The following is a 20,803-nucleotide window of genomic DNA, read 5'->3' as shown; positions in this document are numbered from 1 at the left end:
TGCCTTCGCTCTGCCAGGACTCACCTCTCCTTGGTGGCCGCACTAGGTGTGTGGTGTCGTTAATGACGAGCTTGAAATCATCCAGCAGCAGGATGTCGATGCCTGTGGAGGAGGCGACCCTCGCTCCATCTGGAGAAAGAGGCAAATGGGAGGGGAGGCAGTAAGAGAGATGGAGGGCTGATCAGTAGTCACTTCAAACGCCACTGACATTGCTTGATAATCAGGCTTGTTGCCATCTGACTGTCATCAGATGTAAAAGCAGATGCACTTAGACACACAGAGTAAGATTTCAAGTATCAGCTGTTCCTGTATAATGAATCCTCTGTGCTGAAAAATCATGTCATTGTGCAAGCAGTGGTATTAAATTCAGAGCTATGGGAAGACTTAACAGCATCTAAATACAAGCACTTGAAAGCATGTAAGAACATGCATATATATAGCCTGCAGGGGTAAATGCCTGTACATTATTCTTTCTTTGTGAACGTACCCATAGAGTAGATGGCTACCCGGTCGATGCCTCTGTCCTCTGCCTGGAGCTGTTGCAGAAAAACTCCCACACAGTCACTGAGAGGCTTGAGGGTGAACTGACAGCGCTCTCGCCTGGACGGCAAACTGACTGAGATTACCGGCAGCCCATTCTGATACACCACTGTCACCTCTGTGAGGGGGTTGCAGGCAAGAAAACAACAGTCAGATAAATGTCACACAAGCAGAAAATGTACGATGACAGTCTTCAGTGAACCAAAGAAATGCGCTTTCGTGTGCTCTGCTCCCTCTGAATGAATGCCATAAGGATGCATAAGGGGCAGTATGTTGCTCATTTTGTTCAGTACAAGTTAGTCTTAGCATCTCCCAGATGAAACACAAACTGAACCGACATTGTCCACAACAAAACACAGCTGTTTGATATTCTGATGGTTTTATGCTAACTTTAAGCTAACTTTTCTTGAAAAAGTAAAGCCTTATTTTGTGTGTGTGTGTGTGTGTGTGTGTGTGGTTTGAGTTCCAGTAGGGGGCAGTATGACAGCAGCTCCATCTGTTGCCAAAAAGAAGTTCCTTTTCCACTGTCAGGTCCTGAAGATCAATAATGTTGGTAACCTTTGGTAACATTACAGAACTGTTATGTTGATTTGTTGATGCCATCTGTTGATATTTCTTAGTCTTACAGAAGGGCTAAAAGACCTCTGAATGATGCTTGTGTGGTGGGACTGACAATCAAAAAGACCTTGAGGTTTACATTGCAATTTCTTCAGGTTTTCATAGCAGCGGAAAATAAGCAAAATAGAATGAGTCAGTGCTTCTTGGACTACAAAATACACTCTGCTCACTCTACAATAGGATCTATTTTGCAGTTCATGGTGATTTGGCGTGTTTCAGTCTTTAGTGTGCTCTCATCTATACTTCGTTTCATAATAAAAATTGTAGGGCTGGGCGATATGGCTGAAACCTGTATCACGATATAAGGGTTTCATATCTGCCGATATCGATAATTATTGATATTTTTTATTACCTATTTAAAATAAGGACCAGGAGAAAAATTTTCAATTCAATTCAATTTAAACATTTTTATTTTAAATTTAACCTTCCTCTGATTATAATCCCCTCAGCTATCAAGGCAGAAAGGAAAGGAAATGTCAACACAACCATGGAAAACACTCAAATAATAAATGTAAATAAAAGTGTAAAAATGTAAACAGAGAGAAACCTGAGAACTTTTTTTTCTGCAGGTTTAGTGCAGGAAGTTCACAAGCTGATTCACCTTCTGCTGAATAAAATGTTTTCAAATATGTGCAGTGTTTTGTAAACATAGCAGAAACTGAGGTAGACATGACATCTGTAACATACAAACAAACAAACATGATAGACAGTACAGTAACACTGACTGAACTATAAAACCAGCCTAGACATATGAATAACTAGTCATTTTTCTTACTCTAAACATACATGAACTATTCAATTCTATTTTTATTGCAAGTGTGTTTAAAAGAAAAAAAAAAAAATGCCGCTGCCTCCGTTATACCTTCATGCCTTTTAGATGATCTGTCATCAGGCACTGAAGCAGATACCTCTGCATGGTGGTCAGCTGCTTGTGCGGTGGTGCTGTGGTTGGCGGACGTTGGCGAATACGGCTGCGCTCCAAAGAGTGAGCACGGCTAAGGTGGTTAAATAAGTTTGTGGTGTTACCGGTCTTGGTGGGGACGAAAGTCTTACATAAGTTACAGACCACATTGGTCTGACTACGGTCCGACTTATAAAATCCAAAAAACTCCATACTGGCGAGCTGAATTTCCCTGTTTAATCAACAATTTCTTTGCTCGCTGCAGGACTTTCTATTTCTCATCTCGCAAAGCATCAAACACGAGACGAGATGGCGCAACCGAGCTTGATACTGTTACGTGATTGGCGTGTTAGCATGTCACTCCCACTGATCAGTGATTACTCCCTACGTTGCTCGGTTACCTGAGAGTGAGTGCCTTTGTTCATGCAACCAACCTTGCTTCGCAACTGTTTCTTCCGACGAAGAAAAAAATTATCGAATGTTTTATCAAACGCATTTTTTATTGATCTTGATTACGTGTCTATCGCGAGACATATCGTTATCGTTTTATCGCCCAGCCCTAAAAAATTGTCATATTTGTCCCAAACAGCTGAGCTTCTGGTTCTGCTCAGTGGGACTTTATTTTTCTAGCATACTAATAAAGGTCTGTAACCGAGCTCTATTAGTCCGTAACCAAACTCTGGTTATAATGAGCCTGTGCAGCTTATACCATTACAATCCTGAGTGGCCTCTAATGGTAGAGCCATCAATGCAGAGGGCTGTGAGTCCACAGCAGAGGTGAGGCAAGCTGCCTTGTTGCTGCAGCTGCACCCAACAACCTCTGCCTCCTGCTCAGGACCACTGCAGTGAATCAGCAGATCTCTGCTTGGGCTCGCACCAAGAAGTGAAGGATCATCGGCTGGTGCAGGTTGCACCAGCCCGAGCTCGGTTTCCACAGTGTCTTGACTGTGTTCAAAGAGGCAGAGGTGCAGACATTTTATTTCACACCCATTTCCTCATTAAAGTGACAATTTGAAACCTTGCCCTGAGTATCTGAGCTGTTCTCCTCCTGCACCTGCTCCCTTCGCCCTCCACTATCCTGTCATCACAGGCACATTGCTAAAAGTGCCAGGATTGTGTGTTTTTCTCTGCTCCAACCTCACAGCTATTAAAGCCCTCTTTAAAATCAAATCAGCATCTTCTGCAATGCCGCTGCCTTCTCCTCTCAGCCTCCCTACCTTTCCCTTCCTCGCTCTGTTCACGCTCTCCAGCTCGCTCGCCTCTCGCACAGACGAGCAGATGCTACCCCGAGACAGAGTCCATATATTAACGACTACTGGCTGTTGACTCCAAATGAGCCTCCCCTGTCTGATCAATGCAGAATTCCTCGAGGTGCAGAACTCATTTGTCTCAAACAAAGCAGAGGCTGGATTTGTGTTTTTCTTTCTTCTTTTTTTTTAAAGGGGAAAACCCCGATACAGCACATATGGTCAGGAATAAACTGAAAGAAGTGAGAGGAGGTGAGGACTTACCCTCTGGAGCAGCGGAGGAACACAACAGTCTCTGGCCATGCCATGAGGGGGCGCCCCTCCAAACCTGCAGACAGGAAGAGAAAGGGCAACAAAGTGGTTATTCCACTTGTACACAGCTTTCTCTTATCTACCATTTCAGTAACCGGAGGCCAGTCGTGTGACACTCAGCAACATGACGCTACCCTCATCTATGCCATTTACTTCTCTAATTGTTTGTTTGTAAGACTGACTAAGTATCATGTTACAAAATGGCTCCCTCTGTTCCAGGTTCTAGACATGTTGCCATATACAGACTGAAGCCGCACCCAAGAAGCACAGACGAACAGATCCAACTGCAGCTTCCTGGTCATGGAAATATTCTACAATGGGATGACGCATAAAAACACACATGGCCCCTCACATCCAAACACGTCAGTATCCAGCAGCAACAGCCACCACTTAGAGGAAAACACCACAGTGGGAGACACAGAAAGAAGGCAGCCAATGCAACTATGTGGTTCAGCATGAATTCTCCAATTGTGTCACAGTCTGGAGGGAGGGAGGGAGGGAGGAGGGGAGGAAGACGAACAGAGGAGCAGAGCTTGGGGAAACCCTCATTTTTTTTTCTGTTGCTACAGTATGCTGTTAGCCCAGCAAGGTAGGAGTGTCCATACGCACTGCATTTGTTTCAAATTACATAGCTCGTCACGTTGCTGCTGAGACAAGGCAGTCGAGCCTTTTAAGGCATGAGACTGCCTGTCAGATCTCCTCACATTTATACAGAGCGCACAGGGGTGAGGATGAGACATCGGAAATCAAGCAAGAAAGAGTGCCAGGGGGCAAAAACCGGGCTTTTGTGATTTAAGTTTTAGTTGTGCACACACACACACACACACACACACACAAAGAAAATATGCTTCTTCTGCACCACAAATAAGCCTCTGTTTCTCTGCTGATTACATCCTCACATGCAATAACTGCTGCCTGAAGACGTGAGAGTTGTGCCACTGTAGTATTGTATATTAATGTGCCCACTGGATATGCATATACAGTATGTTCTCCTGAATCCCACACACATTCATTAATCTGTCAATCTCTGGAGGCACAGGATGTGTTTCGCACTGCCACGGCTTTCAAACAGACCTGCTTGCATGGTGCTCACTGTGTACGACTGCTATATTACATTTACGATATGCACACAATCTCTGACCCTCACTGAGCCTCACCACAACGACAGAGGTTCGAAGCTCTCACAACTTCTCCTTTATGACTTCACACTGATGGTTATGGTGGGAATATCTCAGAGGAGAGCAGGTGACTGTCCAGTAGGCGTGTGCATTTATGTGTTTATGGCATCGCAGCAAACATTCTCTCTGGATCTGCAAGGCTACGATAAACACAAGAACAGTGGACGTCTGTCTATTAAATCATTTCTAGGCTGTTACCCAACAGTTCAGATATCCTATATGCAATCAGTACACAATCAGAACACGATCACACAGAGTTCAAATTTAGAGATTTTAAGTCTTTTCAGTCAGATTTATGGTAACTGATGGCCGTCTGAACTTTACCGCCACAGCCTCACTCATGCCGGCAAAAGAAACGCTGCAAAATGAAAATATTATTTTGTGAGAGGACTGGGCGAGCATCAGAACTACCCGTAATCTCAGTATCGACCTGACAAACACGGCAGCCAATCCCTTGATTAAATGTCCCAGCTGTCAATCAGGGAATGTGACCACCAATCACTTCTCCGCAGTCATCTAATCCAGCTTCCAGCCTGACAGTCGGAGTCAGACCGCTGCAAGCAGTCACAATGTTGAAGGGATAAATGTTTCGATTAACACTAACAATGACAGTTATCCACCGCTTGCCACTCCGAAAATTACTGTGGATTGTGGTTAGCTGAGCATGACTGACATTAATTAGTGATGAGGTGCTAACCAGTCTGTTGTCAGCTCTGGATCTCGGCTGCTGCCTTTGTTATAAAAGCGAGTTTGTTCCCTTCAGGCATGCACAGCAACACTGACTACCCACCACTCAGAGGCTCAGCGAGGGTCCACAGATGGAGACCACGCTGAGTGTTCACTATTCTGCCGTTCTTGCTCAAGCCCCCAGAGGAACTAAAAACTTGAAAACTCAACTTTGTGTTCTATTTTTCAACATCTGCAAATACAGGGGGTGGTGAGGAACAAGTTAGAGAAGCCTGAAAACATTTAGGAGAAGTAACTGCTCCCACTGCAGCAGCAATGCAGGACCTGCACAATGAGTTCCTCTGTAAACTGAACACCACCACAGGAATCAGAGGGGTGTATACGTGCTTGTGCGTCTACTCATCAGGACTGTAAAACTCTTGTTTATGGCACCACCGGGCCAACGATGAATGATTGCTTAAGTGACCCCATGGAGAAATGTGTGTGTGTGTGTGTGTGTGTGTGTGTGTGTCCTAAATGAGAACACTGATTACTGTCCCATGGTCGTAGGTAGAGCCCAAACACTGATTAGGCTGCTGATCAGATGACATGCTGAGAAAGGCCTTTTGGCTGGTCTGGAATAACTGCACAGTCTGCAGAGAGCGGTCCAGCTTGGCTCATTCATTAACTTTAGCTGCTTGAGGCCAGGAGGAAAGATTTCACAGCGATACCCACATCACCACCAGCACCAACCCACGCACCCTGACACAGGGCGGCATCACAGACATATGCAAATATAGCTCTGGCATGTGTGTGCAGATCCATCAGTGGAATGATATGTACGTGTGAGTGTACCTCCGTGTCTTTGCAGGTTGCATGTGTGTATGTGTGTGTGTCCACCCGTCTGTTCACCAGCCTGTTTGCCAGCGGTAGTTGCAGAGGGACTGAGCGAAGCCCCCACCCTCCCCTCCCCTCCACTCCATTCCCCTCCTCTCCCTCGGCACACAGCCACTGAAACGCTGCCTGAAATATTTAACAGCGTAGCAGCAGTCAATAGCACAGCAACCTTGGAATCAATGTCATACTGCTAAGAGAGGGAGAGAAAGAAAGAAATGGGCATCGAGGATGGCTGAGAAGATGGACGGATGAGCTGGAGGAGAGAAAGAGGTGTGGAGAGGCATGGAGGAGGAGAAAGAATGCCAGGATAAATGGAGGAGCAGCAGGGGAGCGATAGAGATAAATGAAGGCTGGAGTAAAACGGCGTGAGTCACGAGGGCGCTTGCATTTTTACCCATGTGCTGCATATACTGTACCCTGCAGCAGACAGTCCCTCCCAATTGAAACGTGACTGCATGTGTGTGTGCATGTGTGTGTGTGCGTGTGTGTGTAGCAGGCATGGTGGCTAGAAAGAGAAAGAGAGAGGAGGGAAACAATGGAAGGTGGAGAAAGAGAGGGAGATAAGAGAAAGCCATGAGCGTGAGGAAAGGTAGAGGGAGGGGGAGGAGGAGAAGAAGGAGGAAGGGGAGGAGGAAGAGGAGGTGGGGTGAACTGCTGATCACTGCAGTAAAGGAATCCCTCGTCTAGAAAGGGGGGTTGCCCCTCGACTTCACCCTCCCTCCCTCCCTCGATCTCTGTCTTACTCACGCTGAATCTTGATGTGCTGGTTTTGATCTTCTCTCAATTCTCATCTGCACTGCGCTTTAACTTCAGCTGCGTTTCATCACACCACGTGTGCATTTTCCCTCAATTAAAATAACCACTCCTCGGTTTAAAATCTCGCCTTCAGTGTGGCAAAGGCAGGGACCCAATAGATCACACAGTTTACTGTGGGAGATGAAAATAAATTTGATTCACTAAGGAAAATATAAGGCTTCTTAGCAGCAGCCCAGGCTGTGTGCTACATACTGAGTCCTTCCCTGCTCTCCCATAACGTAGTAACACGTGCAAGAGGTATGATATCGACCTGCAGTGAAGATTAATCATCCTCACACAGTATCACTGTAACAATATCGCAAATGCGTGCCAGCCAAAAAAGAACACCACGCATTCATAGTGAGGGAATCGACACACAACCTTTGAGAGTGTCTGCCTACTATCAATACCTCTCCTATGAGCAGCCCTTTGCTGTGTTGCTGTGTTGACATTCTTGTTCTCCTTTCAGTCCACATTACGCATGTGGAGAAATTTGCAAAATGCTAATCCTCGCACAAATTCACAAACTGTTAGCAGAGCTGCTATGGGGGTGGATTAACACTACTGCCAGTGTTGTTCAGCCAAAGCACTCCAGAAAACTAAAGAAACTGGGTTATTTTAAGAGTTCTGTGCAAGTGACAAAATGACGTCTTATGATCTTCATTTTCTGTCTGACTCCACAAAGAAACCACTCCGCATACAGTACATCAATGGAGCCGACCTCTTTTGTCTCACGTACCTCCACAGCCCTGTCAGACGAACTCATTGACTCCACCCGTCACGTTCCAAAAGTGTTCATCTAAACTGATCTTATAGCGGATGTTCTCTAACACCAGGTGGTAATTTGTTACAGAGGTGGTTTGGTGTATTTTCAGCAGCACAGATGCTACTGAATGATCATAGAGATGTTATAGGAATATAATAGGAGTCCTGCAGGCAGCAGTGTGTCTCTATGATCCTCTCGCCTCCTCGACTACACATTGTCACTTTTATTATGAAGATAACACTGCTCTATAAAGCACTTTGGCTGTAATATAGTACAAAAATGAGTATTTACAGCATATAGTTTGGAGAACATTAGAGATCCAAGATGAAACTGACAGAAGGGCGGGACTGGGAGAAAAAGGCCCAATAACGAATCCATCCACTACTTCAGCACCACGGACAGCACCATGGATTTCTCCATACACAGCACAGATAGGCTGCTGGTACTTCAGAGCCGTGGTCCGGTCCATAGATTCTAACTTGCACAAACCTCAGTCAAATAAAGCATCAGTGAGTCAGACAGACTAGACTAACATATTCAACTAAACAGCCCCTCTGCCCCTGCTCTCTCTCTGGGATGGAGAGGGGGGTGGCAGGTTAAGAAGGGTGATGCGTTTTTGTCATTTTGCTGACAAGGGCGATGGTATCTCTACTAAAATGGTCTACTACTCGATGCCAAATATAGAAGTGGATATCTTGTTAGCTCACAATAATGTTTTCATAAATACTGCATGAAATATATCGACAATCCCCGGTTGTTGGGCTGATGGTGGCTAAACACTCATCTATTTCGTTTAATTAACTATTTCAACCAGTTATCTATTTGCTAACTAGTTAATTCATCTGTCCATTACCTTTAGCTAACCACCAACTGTTTACTCATTACTTTTAGCTGTTTAATCCTTTCTGTTCAATTACTAATTAGTTTTTACTTACTGACCACAAAATGACATTGCAGTTTAAAAATCTTTCTCAGAGCACATCCTCCTGACTCCAGACACACCATAGTGAAATTCTGAGTACTGAGTATGGCATGAAGTGTATCTGCGGTTGACACCAGCACTGAGGAATAATGTCACTGACATAATTCCCATTTCATGGTGCCCTCCTCCGGGAGTGGAACCTAACTCTTCATTTATCTACACAATGACTGCATCCATCTATGTGGTAATGTGCTGTCCTGGGCTGCTGCTAAGGACCAGATAGCATGGGTATTCATACAGTCATTCATGAAACCAGTCATGGATAGACATGCTCGTATAAACATCACCTCATGTCAGTGGAGTCTATAACCATGCACTCATTCTAGGCATCATTGCACACATGCATCTCCATCTTTTAATAATCTGCTTGAAATCTTTTTAATTATCTTTTTTATTTCCAATTCCTTTTCCTGGTAGAAGTCGTAACGTATGGAGAGATTTGCAATCAAAGAAGCTGTGATCAATTTCCCAATGGCCCAGCCATTTGATAAGGGCTAGGTTCAAGGAGAGGTACAGCACTCCATCATGCTTCTATGACAGACAAAGCTGGGAGAGGAGCACATGGTCAAGGTGGGGTCAGTGGGAGGTTACTGTGTGTGGAACGACTGTCACGCTGGTATTGATCAATAGGAATCGAATCTCGAGGACAGGACAGACAGGGGCCAGGCAGTGAAAGTAGCCTTCCTTCATCCAAGAGGTGTACCCAGAAAGACTCCAGGTCTGGAGAAGGCAGGGCGAGGGGTCAATGTGTAAGAACAATGAACTGAAATGAAACCGTTCTAAAACTGAACACAGAAGAGTTTACAGTACATCACCAATAATCAGCTGTGACACCCTGCTGACTCAACTTTAAGGACTATTTCCACGTGGATTGTTGGCGTAGGCAAATGAGGTTTATGAGCTATTAAATTGGAAATACGCCGTGTCTGCTATATTATCCGCTGCTGGAAGGAGCCTGTGTGGACGATGCTCTCATTCATTAGCCCAGTGAGATATCTGAGTTTTTTTGTATCCTTGTGTTTCTAGCTTTATTACTCTTTTATAGCACATTAAGAGTCTGCTGAGTGAGGCAGTTTAAAAACTCTCAATTCGAGTGATGTGCAATACATTTTATTTTCTATAAGAAATAGTTCAGTATCAACTAAATTATATGAAAGCACCATTTATTAGACTTGTATTCTGTTAGTTTAGGTGTATTTTTACTACCTTGCAAACAGTAAGACATGTTCTAAAATATCTGTTTAGATTCAGTATTATGATTAGTTTTAATTAGCGATGCAAATACAGTCAATTCATTATGATATAAAACAAAGAAAAGCAGCAATTATTATTGATTTTATTTTCTGTTGACAAAGAATGGATTAATAGACGACATGCAATTTTTGATCTGTAAAGGTCACATTGCAGTGGTGCAGTGAAGCTCATATGTCCATTATTCTATCTATTGGCTGTGCTGCATATCACCTCCTGCTCTGGGGGGGACAAGGTCCTGTCCACTCAGCTCCTTGCAGCCCACACTTCCCCACTGTGGGCTTAACAAGTTGAAAAGCACAGCTGCGCCCCCTCACAATCCCTGGCACGCACACACCCACATTCTCTGTCCCCTCAGAAATAAGGACAAAGCGCATGCACACCTAGATAAGACGGGCACTCAGCAATTGCTACAGAAGAAAGTGGATTTGAGTACAGTGTGACAGTAATCATTGTCATTTTTTCCGCCTCAGCGCCGTCGAGCTTATGTAACGAAAGAAAATGCTGCCTTTTCTCTCGGTTGTGTTCCTCGTCTCGTAAAAGCCATTAACAGATATGAAATCTGCAGTCATATTCTTGAACGTCACAGTATTAAGTAATCTCCGCTCACACACTGGGAGGGAAAACCGTGACAAAGCACAGCGCACCCCCACGGAAGCCTGTGCCAATCTGACCTCTCCACTGCAATGCAGAGCTGATAGTGAAAACAACCTTCCCCCGATTAGGGCTATTTCGAACATCAAAACCCCACACCAGTTACAGCAAGATATAAATAATTCCAGCTTAATCTTTCATTCCATTTCAATAAATTGCATTTCAGACCCTGGAAATGCTTTGATTAATTAATGCAAGCTCGTGGCTTGCTTAATCCATGGGATAAGATCTCAGCTGGGACTGAATCCGTTTCCATGACACGTGATCTTACTTCAGAAGGGCCAGTTGGACCCTCAACCCCTCACCAGCCCTGACACCAACCCCCCAACCCCTCCCTGGGACAAACAACACTTGGACCTGATGAATTATTAAACAGCAGTGCAGGCTTTTGTGCCTGAGCTTAGAAGACGACCAGCGCTCGGCCATTGTGCCTCACAGCTCCGCTCCTTGACAGATTCAATCTGGCCGAGGAGCGGACTCCGCATTTTCTAACTTACTTGTGTCACTTTTGAGATCAGAGCCATGCAGAAAAGGAAAATAACGTTTGCATGCATAATGTGTATCTGTACAGTGTGTGTGTTTGTGGGGTAAGACCCTCTTTGATTGCTCATACAGCAGATGGCACTGGCTGCTTGTGTCAGTGTTCATTTCAGTGCAGGTCACGCAACACTCAGCTCCTCACCTGGACGAGACAAAGAAACTTCTCCTTGCTCTCCTCTTCTTTTTTCTCCCTCCCCCTCTCCTTGACTCCCTCTAGCTAGTTTTTTTTCTCTTGAGAGTAATGAGACCCCACTGACATTCGTGTACATGCATCGAAGGAAGGCATGCAAATCCAGCCTTGCGCATGCATACTATGCAAGCTCACTCGCCCCACACTGGCCCTGATCTGACTGGTGATCCTATAGGCCTGATTAAACCTCAAGAGTGTGAAAAGGTGGAGGCCCGCAGAGCCTTCACATCACACAGAACACACACCAATCAATGCTGCTGAATAAGCACTGTTTACTTGCATTATCCTTGCTTTCCCTCTCTTCCCACCGTCTCTCGTATACATATGCTTGCGACTATCATAGTTATCCTCTTTGAGAACACACCTCTGAGAGCAGAGCCACATTTTGCGCCAACATTTGACATTGTTTTTGGATTCATTAATTAGACTCGATGATAAAAGACTTGAGTTGAGAATTAAAGTGCCTCCCATTTGTTCTCTCTAAGATAGGGCAGTGGTCCTCTGTGACCACTGCACCACATGTTCCTGCTGCAGCTGCTTTAGGCAAATGGAGAAACGATGAAATTCTTCAGAGGTTTATCCAAATGCTTGGCCTGGGGATGATTTCTAGGTGTGAGGTATGACTGGTCCATTAAAGAGGCCCGAAAACAGTCTTTCAAAGGATTCCTGTGGTAAAAAACATTCCCAAGTTCGTGATCACTTTTATTAAAACCCACGTTGAATAAAATATCATGTTCTGAGCATGCACATTAAGACCGGCTCGTCACCAGTTTATCTCTCATCTGTGACACTGAAGGGTGCACGATGCTCCACTTTTCCCTCTCCTGCTTCATCTCTTGCCTTGCTTTCATAATCTGACCCTCAAGATATGTTTCAGCAAGGAGTGAGATACACAAACTTTGCTCATTGTGATTCATTTAATCATTGCACACTGACATACTTTTTCATTTTACAAAACAAGTTTTAACATCATACTGTCGAATCACAATTCAGGTACATAATGTTGCGTATTCTAGGTTATTAAGTGTTTCTCAAACTTTTGCACGAATAAGTTTGAGTAGCAAAGAAAGGTTTAGGTTTGAACTTATTTTTTGTGAAGAATTTAAGGCATCATTGTTTTTAGGCTGCTGGTCAAAGACTGCCATAGTATCAGTCAGTATGCAGGATAATGCAGAGTTTGAACAGACTAAAGATACAACATAGCAGCAAAGCTCAGGTCAGCTCAGGTTAGGTCACATCAAGCACTGCCAAACTTCAGGAAATAGTTTTGTGAATTTCATTTGCAAAAATAAGCATTTTCCATCTTAGCAATAGACAGCATTTGCTTGAGCCACCTCCTGAAACATGAGAGCCTGCTTTTGATGGGAGGGATGGGCCCTTGTTCAGTCGGAGCAAACAAATATCGGCAAATCACTCCAGTATGAAGTGCCTGGCTTGAAAGTAACTGTAAAAATGTGGTGGTCTTTAGTTTGGAGCTGAAGGAATGAGGCAAATTTATTATTATGTATGTAAAGACAGCACAGTCTCCTCTGGCCCCCGTCCAGCTATACTCGATCCATCAGCGCTGGTTTGAACAAGTGACTGATGCTACAGGGGTGTGAACGGAGACATTTGGCAGTCCAGTTTTTTTTTATTCAATTCAAAATCTTCATGGAGTTTCTGAGAATGAAGTTATGAGAAAGTGCTTTGTAGGAAAGCTGCATGCACCAGAGCGGAGGTTTCCAAAACTGACGTCCATGGAAGGGAAAGTGGGTGGTAACTAATTTAAAAGGACAAGTCAATAGAGTGTTAAACAACTACCTGGATACCTGGGTGACTCCTGCTTCCTGTTGCGAGAGCTTCTAAAGCAATATAAAGAAAGGAAGGGCGAACACGGATCACACTGTTTAGTATTTGTCTGTATTAGTGAGAAAAGAAGATCCGGGATCAGAATAAATTGCTTTGACAAACTCAATAAAAATCCTTTTTTTCATTAAGTGAATGTAGTGTATTTAAAAGCAGATGAACATTACGAAATGAAAATCTACCAGGGATAAATGGGCCAATCAGGAGGTGCAATTGTTGAGATATGATGAGCCAATTTTGTGGCCAGGACTTAAGTTATTACCTTCTAATTGTAATTAAAAGAGCAATGGGTCTGTAACTTGCAGCGTCACTTAAAACACACAAATTTTTGCTTCGTTTCGAGCCTCTTAATTTCACTGAACCATTCACCATCCTTAACATGAGAGGGACTATTTTTTTCATGATGAGTTCACAGCCAAAGCCATCTGGGCCTGCTGCTTTTCCGGAGGGGAAAGCTCGAATGCCATCCAAAAGGTCAACCTTAGAGACGAGGGCGTCAATGTCACCTCTCGAGTGGATGCTTTCATACGGATTACTTTGATATGGAAGAAAAATTATAAACGGATCATTCTCAGGCAAGTTCGGAAGTTATGAGGAAAGTCTTTTCTCTAAAATCTCCAAGCAGTTTTATGGATGTTTAGTCACAACAGATCCTTGGAGTGACGCTGTCGCACTGAAAGAAAAAAATATGTGCATCATGTCCGTCTGTTTTGGACTGAAGTTAATCTGAAGAGTAATCAATAGATGAATGAATGAAAGTAATTGCTGGTAACAGTACTACATTTAGGTTTGCTACAATACAGCCTTTCTATTACCTTTCTGAAAGTTTTTAAGGGTTACACAAATGTCAGTCACCTTCCAGGTAGTCTCAAGTCTTTATTTGAGTATTTGAAAAGGTAGAAGAAAGAGGTGCAAAGCTTTTCACTGGGCTTGTTCAGTTGAGGGACTGACTAATTAAATGTCAGCTGAGACAAAACATGCAGTAAAATGTCAGATTTAAATTTCAAGGCAGGCAGGTGGCTATTAATCTCAACTGGGGGTGCTGTTTTTTTTTATTTTTGTTGGGTCCTTCCTCCAAACTTTGTAGTGAGCGATTTTCTCTAATTAGACAGAAGAGCTGTGACTGTGCTTTAATCTGCAGGTGCTGAAACTACTCACACAGTCAGACTAAGGGTGGATGGAAGAGAGTGATCTGAGGACTGGTGTGATATGGTCCATTTTTCTGGTGTTTGTAAGGACTCATGCAGCCGCATTTTGAATCAGCTGTAGTTGGGTGAAATGCACATGGCGGATTGATAAATCATGAAATCACTGTGGGTGTGTGTTCTTGGCTGTATTGTAAATAAGCTCTCCATGAAATTTAAGAGATGGTATAATGACATCATTCCTTTCATATGACTACAGATACATTCTCTCCCTGCAAACTGAGAACCATGAGAAGACTTGGGGTAGTCGGGATAACCTGCTAATTGTTGGTTACAAAGACAGCTGCTACCATAAATAGTCAAAAAGCAGCTAGTAGAATAGTTTCCCCACTGTTCCCATGATGCCGAGCTGACCCTGGATGCTTGTGTCTTTGCTCTCTGACAGCATGTGAGGTGACCTTCAGGGCAGCAGCTGTTATTTACGGAGACGCAGGCCTGGGAATGCTCCCTTTGAGGAACTCTGACAGTGCTGCCCCTCTCCAAGCGTTTGTACTATGGCCCTGCATGCCTTGAACGCGACCATAGGAGGTACAGATTCTACGAAAGCACAGCCTAAAACTGGCCAGAATATCAACGCTTGATCATAGCGAGCTCAGTGCTCATCTACTAATTTGCAGCATTAGTTGTCTAGCCTTATCAGCGGTCCACGGAGAGGAGGAGGAAATCTGGAAAACTGAATCCACAGAATTGTAACTCTGTGCCCTCTTGGCTGCGTCAGCAAGTCTGTCTGAGTTTCACTCTGCTGCGTCCACATGGACATATGGCATGCAGACATGCCAGAGCTAAAACTGGGCTAATGAATGCCACTCAGAGACAGACTGGACCAGACACTGCTAAGGGAGCTGAGGGGAGGCTGCAGCACAACAACTGACTCATAGAGAGCATGGGTACACACAGCTCCACTCATGTGGACATTTATTGTAGCGAGACCTTTGATTTATGGCCTCAGTTTTTCCTCAGTACGATGACAGTTTGCTAGTTTAGAGCTACAGAAGTGGTCAACATGACAGACAGACATGATTTGGATTGGATGGATTTTTTTCCAGGATGTATGAATGACAAGTCTCATCAACTGTTGCTAGTTTTCACTCAGTACCACAACACAATCAGTCAGTGTTTCATATCACTACCTCTTCTATATGCATGAATAATAAAGAAAAAAAAAAAGCTTCCCCTCACAGAATAAATAAAACCAAACCTTTGACTGCTAGTTTGAAAATGGAGTGGAAAGTGTGGGAATGTTTCACATCTAGAGCCAAGTGCACAGCAGTGTAAATGTTCCTCCACAGCAGCATTAAATCAATATTTACAGATCTCACAGATGTCACACAGTAGTTGTAAAAGGTATTCATCATACCTGGCTTTCAGGGCAGAGTAACTTATCTTGACTAAAAGCGTCAAATTCTGTATTCTACATACAAAACTCCCATTTATTCAGATAGAATCAATCCCTGCAGCACAAACAGAGTGTGAAGCAAATCAAAGTAGGACATGTGATCACTTTTACTTGTGGTATGTCATAGAGAAGTAAGCACAGTGTACTGCATCTTTTTCTATTACGTGCTGGATAAATAAAGTTGTGATATTACTATCTTGTAAAGGTAAAGTGGCATATAAAAAGTGCACATTTTATAAAAGCATTAAATGATCTGAGGAAATCATCTACGGTGATGTACAACAGTGACAGAGATTTCACTGCACTCCCGATCCCTGTTAAATTAACCAGTGATGATAGAGGACAGTCACATGCAATGAAGAGAAGTCACTTTTATTCAAGAAGATAAAACTTTTCGGCCATTTTCTTCTTACTATTCTTAGCAATAGAGGGTACATGGCTAACTTAAGCACTGGCCTTTGAGGGAACTGAGAGCTGGCGATTCCAAGACAAGCTAGCATAGCTTATTAGCTGGATCAACCACAGACTTTCACCCAACATACTTTCGCATGGGCCGGGCACCATTTAAGGTTTATGTATCCATAGAAAAACAGTGCTGTTTGTCATCTGTATGGGAGTAGCCTTATGTTGTTATTTAGCATTTCTCAAGCTAATGCAGTTTAATCAATGAATTCTATTGCATGAACATCTGCCCTCTTGTTAGTTAGCATAAAAAACATCCCACAAAAAGAAGCCTTATTTCCACACAGTCATGATACAGAGGTTGAAGGTTCAAATATGTTTCTTTAGTAAACAGTGTTAACTTTTTCGCCCATTAGCAACCAAGCTAGTTCAAAGGGTGATTGTGACTCATTAGCGTTGTGTTCATATTCTAGGCTAGCTTGTTAGCGATTAACTCGCCACCTTCAGTGGTTGACCAGTGAGCCCTGTGAGCCATGGATACAACTTCTGGTGTGGCTAAGGCTTTATTCCTCAGTTACAACTATCTAACCACAGTTCTACTAAATATCAAATCAAAATGTAATGTAATGTTTTCAAATGACTACAAATATTGCACTGGAAGACGGTTCAGTGAATGATTTTCAGATACACTGTATTCTTAGGAAGACAGGATTTCTTTCTGTTGGGTCCTATTTGTCGGGTTGTTAATAACAACAAACGCTTCACTCCAGGCCATTCACAACAAGCATCAAATATTCACAGGTCCTGTGCCATGTGGCCTTGGAGGGAGCAGCCCGCTCTCCTGCAGACGAGGGACAGAAAGTGTGCCAGAGTCTGTGAACCGTCCATCATTCTGCCCACCTGCGGGGACGGGGGAATGGAAGTCAAATAAGCAGACAGCCTCGACTTTCTGATCTCAAAGGCGGCTTGTCATAGACTCCTGCCAGCGTGTGATGGGACGGCCCCTGCTCCACCAGTTATGACAAACACCACCCTGACTCAGACCACACAAGGCGCAGAAGAAAGGACAGACAACACTGAACAATGTCTAATGAAGTCAGCTGATATTAACACTGGATCACACTGCAGGGCTAAAGACAACCTTGTTCAAGACTGTCCCGATCCCCTCGTCTCGCCTCCAGCTCTTCCTCCCATCTCTGCCCTTTCATCTCCCCTAAATGACATCGTGGCCTAAAATTAAAGTGAGCTCATCCGGCTTCCTAATGCTCTAACAAAAACTCTGTCTCCATATCTCTCTGTCCCCATGCTCCCATTCACCATATCTTAATCCTCATCATCAGAATGCTGCTCATTGTGCCGCCCTGCCTCCTCGATTCCTTCCAGTTTGAATATGATTTCGTTCTCCATCTTTCTCAAGGGCTTACCCCATCACTCGACCCCCCACCGCTATTGTTCCTGCTCACCCCCCCACCCCCGCAGGACTCAGTCGAGCTCGTGTGTTGACGAATGAGCTCAGGCAAGGGCACCCAAGTACCCCCGTCATGTTGCCTCCCACAGCGGACTGGCTGCTGCAGCGCTGCTCGCTCCCAATGGCTGGTTCCAAGATAATTCAAGTGATTCAGGCACCTTGAAACAAAACATTGTCCCTTTCAGTAACAGATGTTAATAATATGTATGTTCAGCTAATCTCTAAGGACTACTACTATTACAAATTAGAGGTTTAATAGCTTTATTGTGATCACTATCTCTTAGAGTAGTGCCTTATGGTGTCACCTCTGGCAAGCTGCCAGACCCAGCACGGCCCCGGCATGATCACCCATGTTAACTGGAATGAAGAAAGTCCTTCGATCCCACTACAGTACACCTGTAAATGCTTAAAATACAACATTTTCAAAAACTATTTGCTGATAAGGAATTCATTTTTGGAGATATTTCCTTGTTCGTTGTATTTTGGACCTTCATTCAAAGCTGATATGTTGTCAGACTATACCTTAAGCAAAACAGTGAGCTTAATAGATCCTAGATTTTCGTTGCTGACTGAAATATCAGCGGTAAAAGTCACCTTTTTCTCATCAGTTTCTCAAACACAAAGTAAAGGCCAAGGCTCTTCTGTAGACTCATCTTTTTGCAGACTGTGTCTACATTTACACACACATAAATAATCTAGTGTTAATGCTGTTAAAGTGGTAATGAGGGTAAATACCATACTCTGACTGTGTGATTAGCGTATAAAACCACTTTCGACTTACGTCAAACGCTTCCAAAGGGAAGTTATTCATATTCAGATTGCTGCTGCAGCACATCGCTACGCCATGTCTGGGTGGCACATTTGCATTACAGGAATTCTGTACTTTCAGCTCACACCTCTGAGGTTGCCAAGGAATTCTTGTGTTAAGATTATTGGGAAGCAGGCTTGTCCTTTCACAACATAACAAGGCCTTTAATCCCTGAGACTGTGGTTAAGAGAAAAAAAAAAAGAGATCAATAAAGCAGCTGTGTGCGGCATATGCCTTTTATTGCAATATAGAGAAGATGGGCAAAAAAGAGATGAGGTGAAGTCAAATAAGAGAAGGTAAAAACAAGAAAGTAAGATGCAATTAGTAAACCAGAACTTGTTAAGGCAGTTTTAAATATATTACACTGAAAAGATAATCACATTAAATGACCAACTCAGCCAATATGGAAAGCCTGAGAGAGAAAATAAAGACAGATGGACGGACGAAGGGCTGAAGGCACAGTAGATATAGTGAGGTGAGTGACTAAGCTTAGCTGGAAATGCTGATAATATGCAATGTTACACATCTAGGATTGAAGAGGTATAACTGTATAACTGCTACAGGGCTATTTGTGTATTCATTAGTCATTTGGTGTACCAGCCAATAAATGACTCTCCTGCATAATCGTTGCAGGGCATTCATTTCAGCTAACAACTGTCTTTTGATATTCTCAGGCCAGAACAATATGTGAAATATGGCATCCTTCAGACAAATCCACCTTGATACAACAGTACTGACACCGTTAATGTTGAAAGATTTCACAGGATGAAAGAATTGCACAGAATGTGGTTCCAGCTTCAGTTTCTGATTGAAGCATAAGATCAAACTTCTGTTCATCTTTTTATACCATGAAACACATTATAGTTTCATGGATACCACCAGCACCAGTGTATGTGGTGCTGGAAAGTTCATCTTCATTGCTGCATCATCCATCTTAAAAATTTAAAGATCACAGTTCTTAACTTAATGGATTTTTCTCCATCCCTACTGAACAAGTGTAAGAGTGCCTGAGGGAGCACTAAGTCGATGCACCAAGCAGCAGTTTATCATGAATTCCTGCTTATTCTTTTAAGACTAAGCATAAACTTTTATACAGTAATGATGACTCTGATGAGTTAAGAGCAGGTTACAATCAATGAAAGTTTAAGGTGTGAACATCAATGGGCTTGTTCAGCTCTGGCAGAAAGTGTCCAGAAAAGGAAATCTGCTTTCTTCTTGAAATTCTTCATATTGATTTTGTGATCAATCACAGAAATTCACTGAGAAGCAAGGAAAAAGAACAATCTGATGTATCTGCAGAAGAAATATTGACAAAAACACCATTCTAATAGTTTCATAAAGTATTGTGGTGAATAAGACATCAATTTGCAAGTTTTTATAGAGGTTGTAGGTGTTTTGCAGCCTAACAGAGTGCTGATATTTCATTTGGGAGTCACACCATCCTCTTCTCACCCTTCTCACCCCTGTCTTTTATATTCCAACTTCACTAGGATATTTAGCAATATTCAGGCTGCCTTTCTTTACCTTCACCCTGCAGACCCACCGTCTGAAAATGTAAGCCAAAAAAAGAATCTCATTATGAAACAAGCTCTCGGTTTGCTGCAATCTTATTGGTGCAATATCTGCGAAAAGCAGTACACAGAGAAATAGATCAATAATGTAATTAGACACAGTGATAATATCTCAGGCTTACAGGCTGTTTTAAGCTTTAACAAGCCAACCAGTATCTGTGTTTCATGATGGAATATCAATTTGATTTGAAGGCAACAAACTCAGCAATGCAAGAATTCGTCACTGCACTTCTACAAAGCTTTTGTTTTTTTCATATCAGCTGACAAACGACACTTGAAATCTGATAGCAACTGTGATGACTCCTCTCGCTTTGCACTGCCACTCAAAACAGACAATTGCATGAGAATGTGCTGAACAACATCCTAATTAAATGCTTGGTTAATTAAAGCTAAACAAGTCTGCTAGCGCTTCCCAGCTGTTCAGGTGGAGTGGAGGATTACACTTGAGTTTGCACTGGGTGAACTTTGGAAAATCCATCTGTGAACACCAGTGGGGCAATTTTCTAAGATGCAAACACATTTAGAACAACTGTGCTCTTCCTCATTTAATTCTCTTTGCCTTTTACCTGCC

At 43.2% G+C, this 20,803-nt stretch overlaps 1 protein-coding gene across 1 annotated transcript in view; it reads right to left on the bottom strand.

Annotated features, from left to right (window-relative positions):
• Positions 1 to 20,803, bottom strand: part of mcu (mitochondrial calcium uniporter) — a 57,035-nt gene that overhangs the window by 5,922 nt on the left and 30,310 nt on the right. Inside the window, exons 3-5 of the mRNA XM_070976942.1 lie at positions 3,571 to 3,634; positions 488 to 658; positions 25 to 129 (exon numbers count right to left, since the gene is read on the bottom strand). Of these exons, the coding sequence (XP_070833043.1) occupies positions 25 to 129; positions 488 to 658; positions 3,571 to 3,634 (340 nt within the window). The remainder of the gene's footprint in view (positions 1 to 24; positions 130 to 487; positions 659 to 3,570; positions 3,635 to 20,803) is intronic.

The sequence above is a fragment of the Chaetodon trifascialis genome, chromosome 13 (genome assembly GCF_039877785.1).
Source record: "Chaetodon trifascialis isolate fChaTrf1 chromosome 13, fChaTrf1.hap1, whole genome shotgun sequence".
Taxonomy (NCBI): Eukaryota; Metazoa; Chordata; class Actinopteri; order Chaetodontiformes; family Chaetodontidae; genus Chaetodon; species Chaetodon trifascialis.
This window is presented reverse-complemented; position numbering and strand designations above follow the sequence as displayed.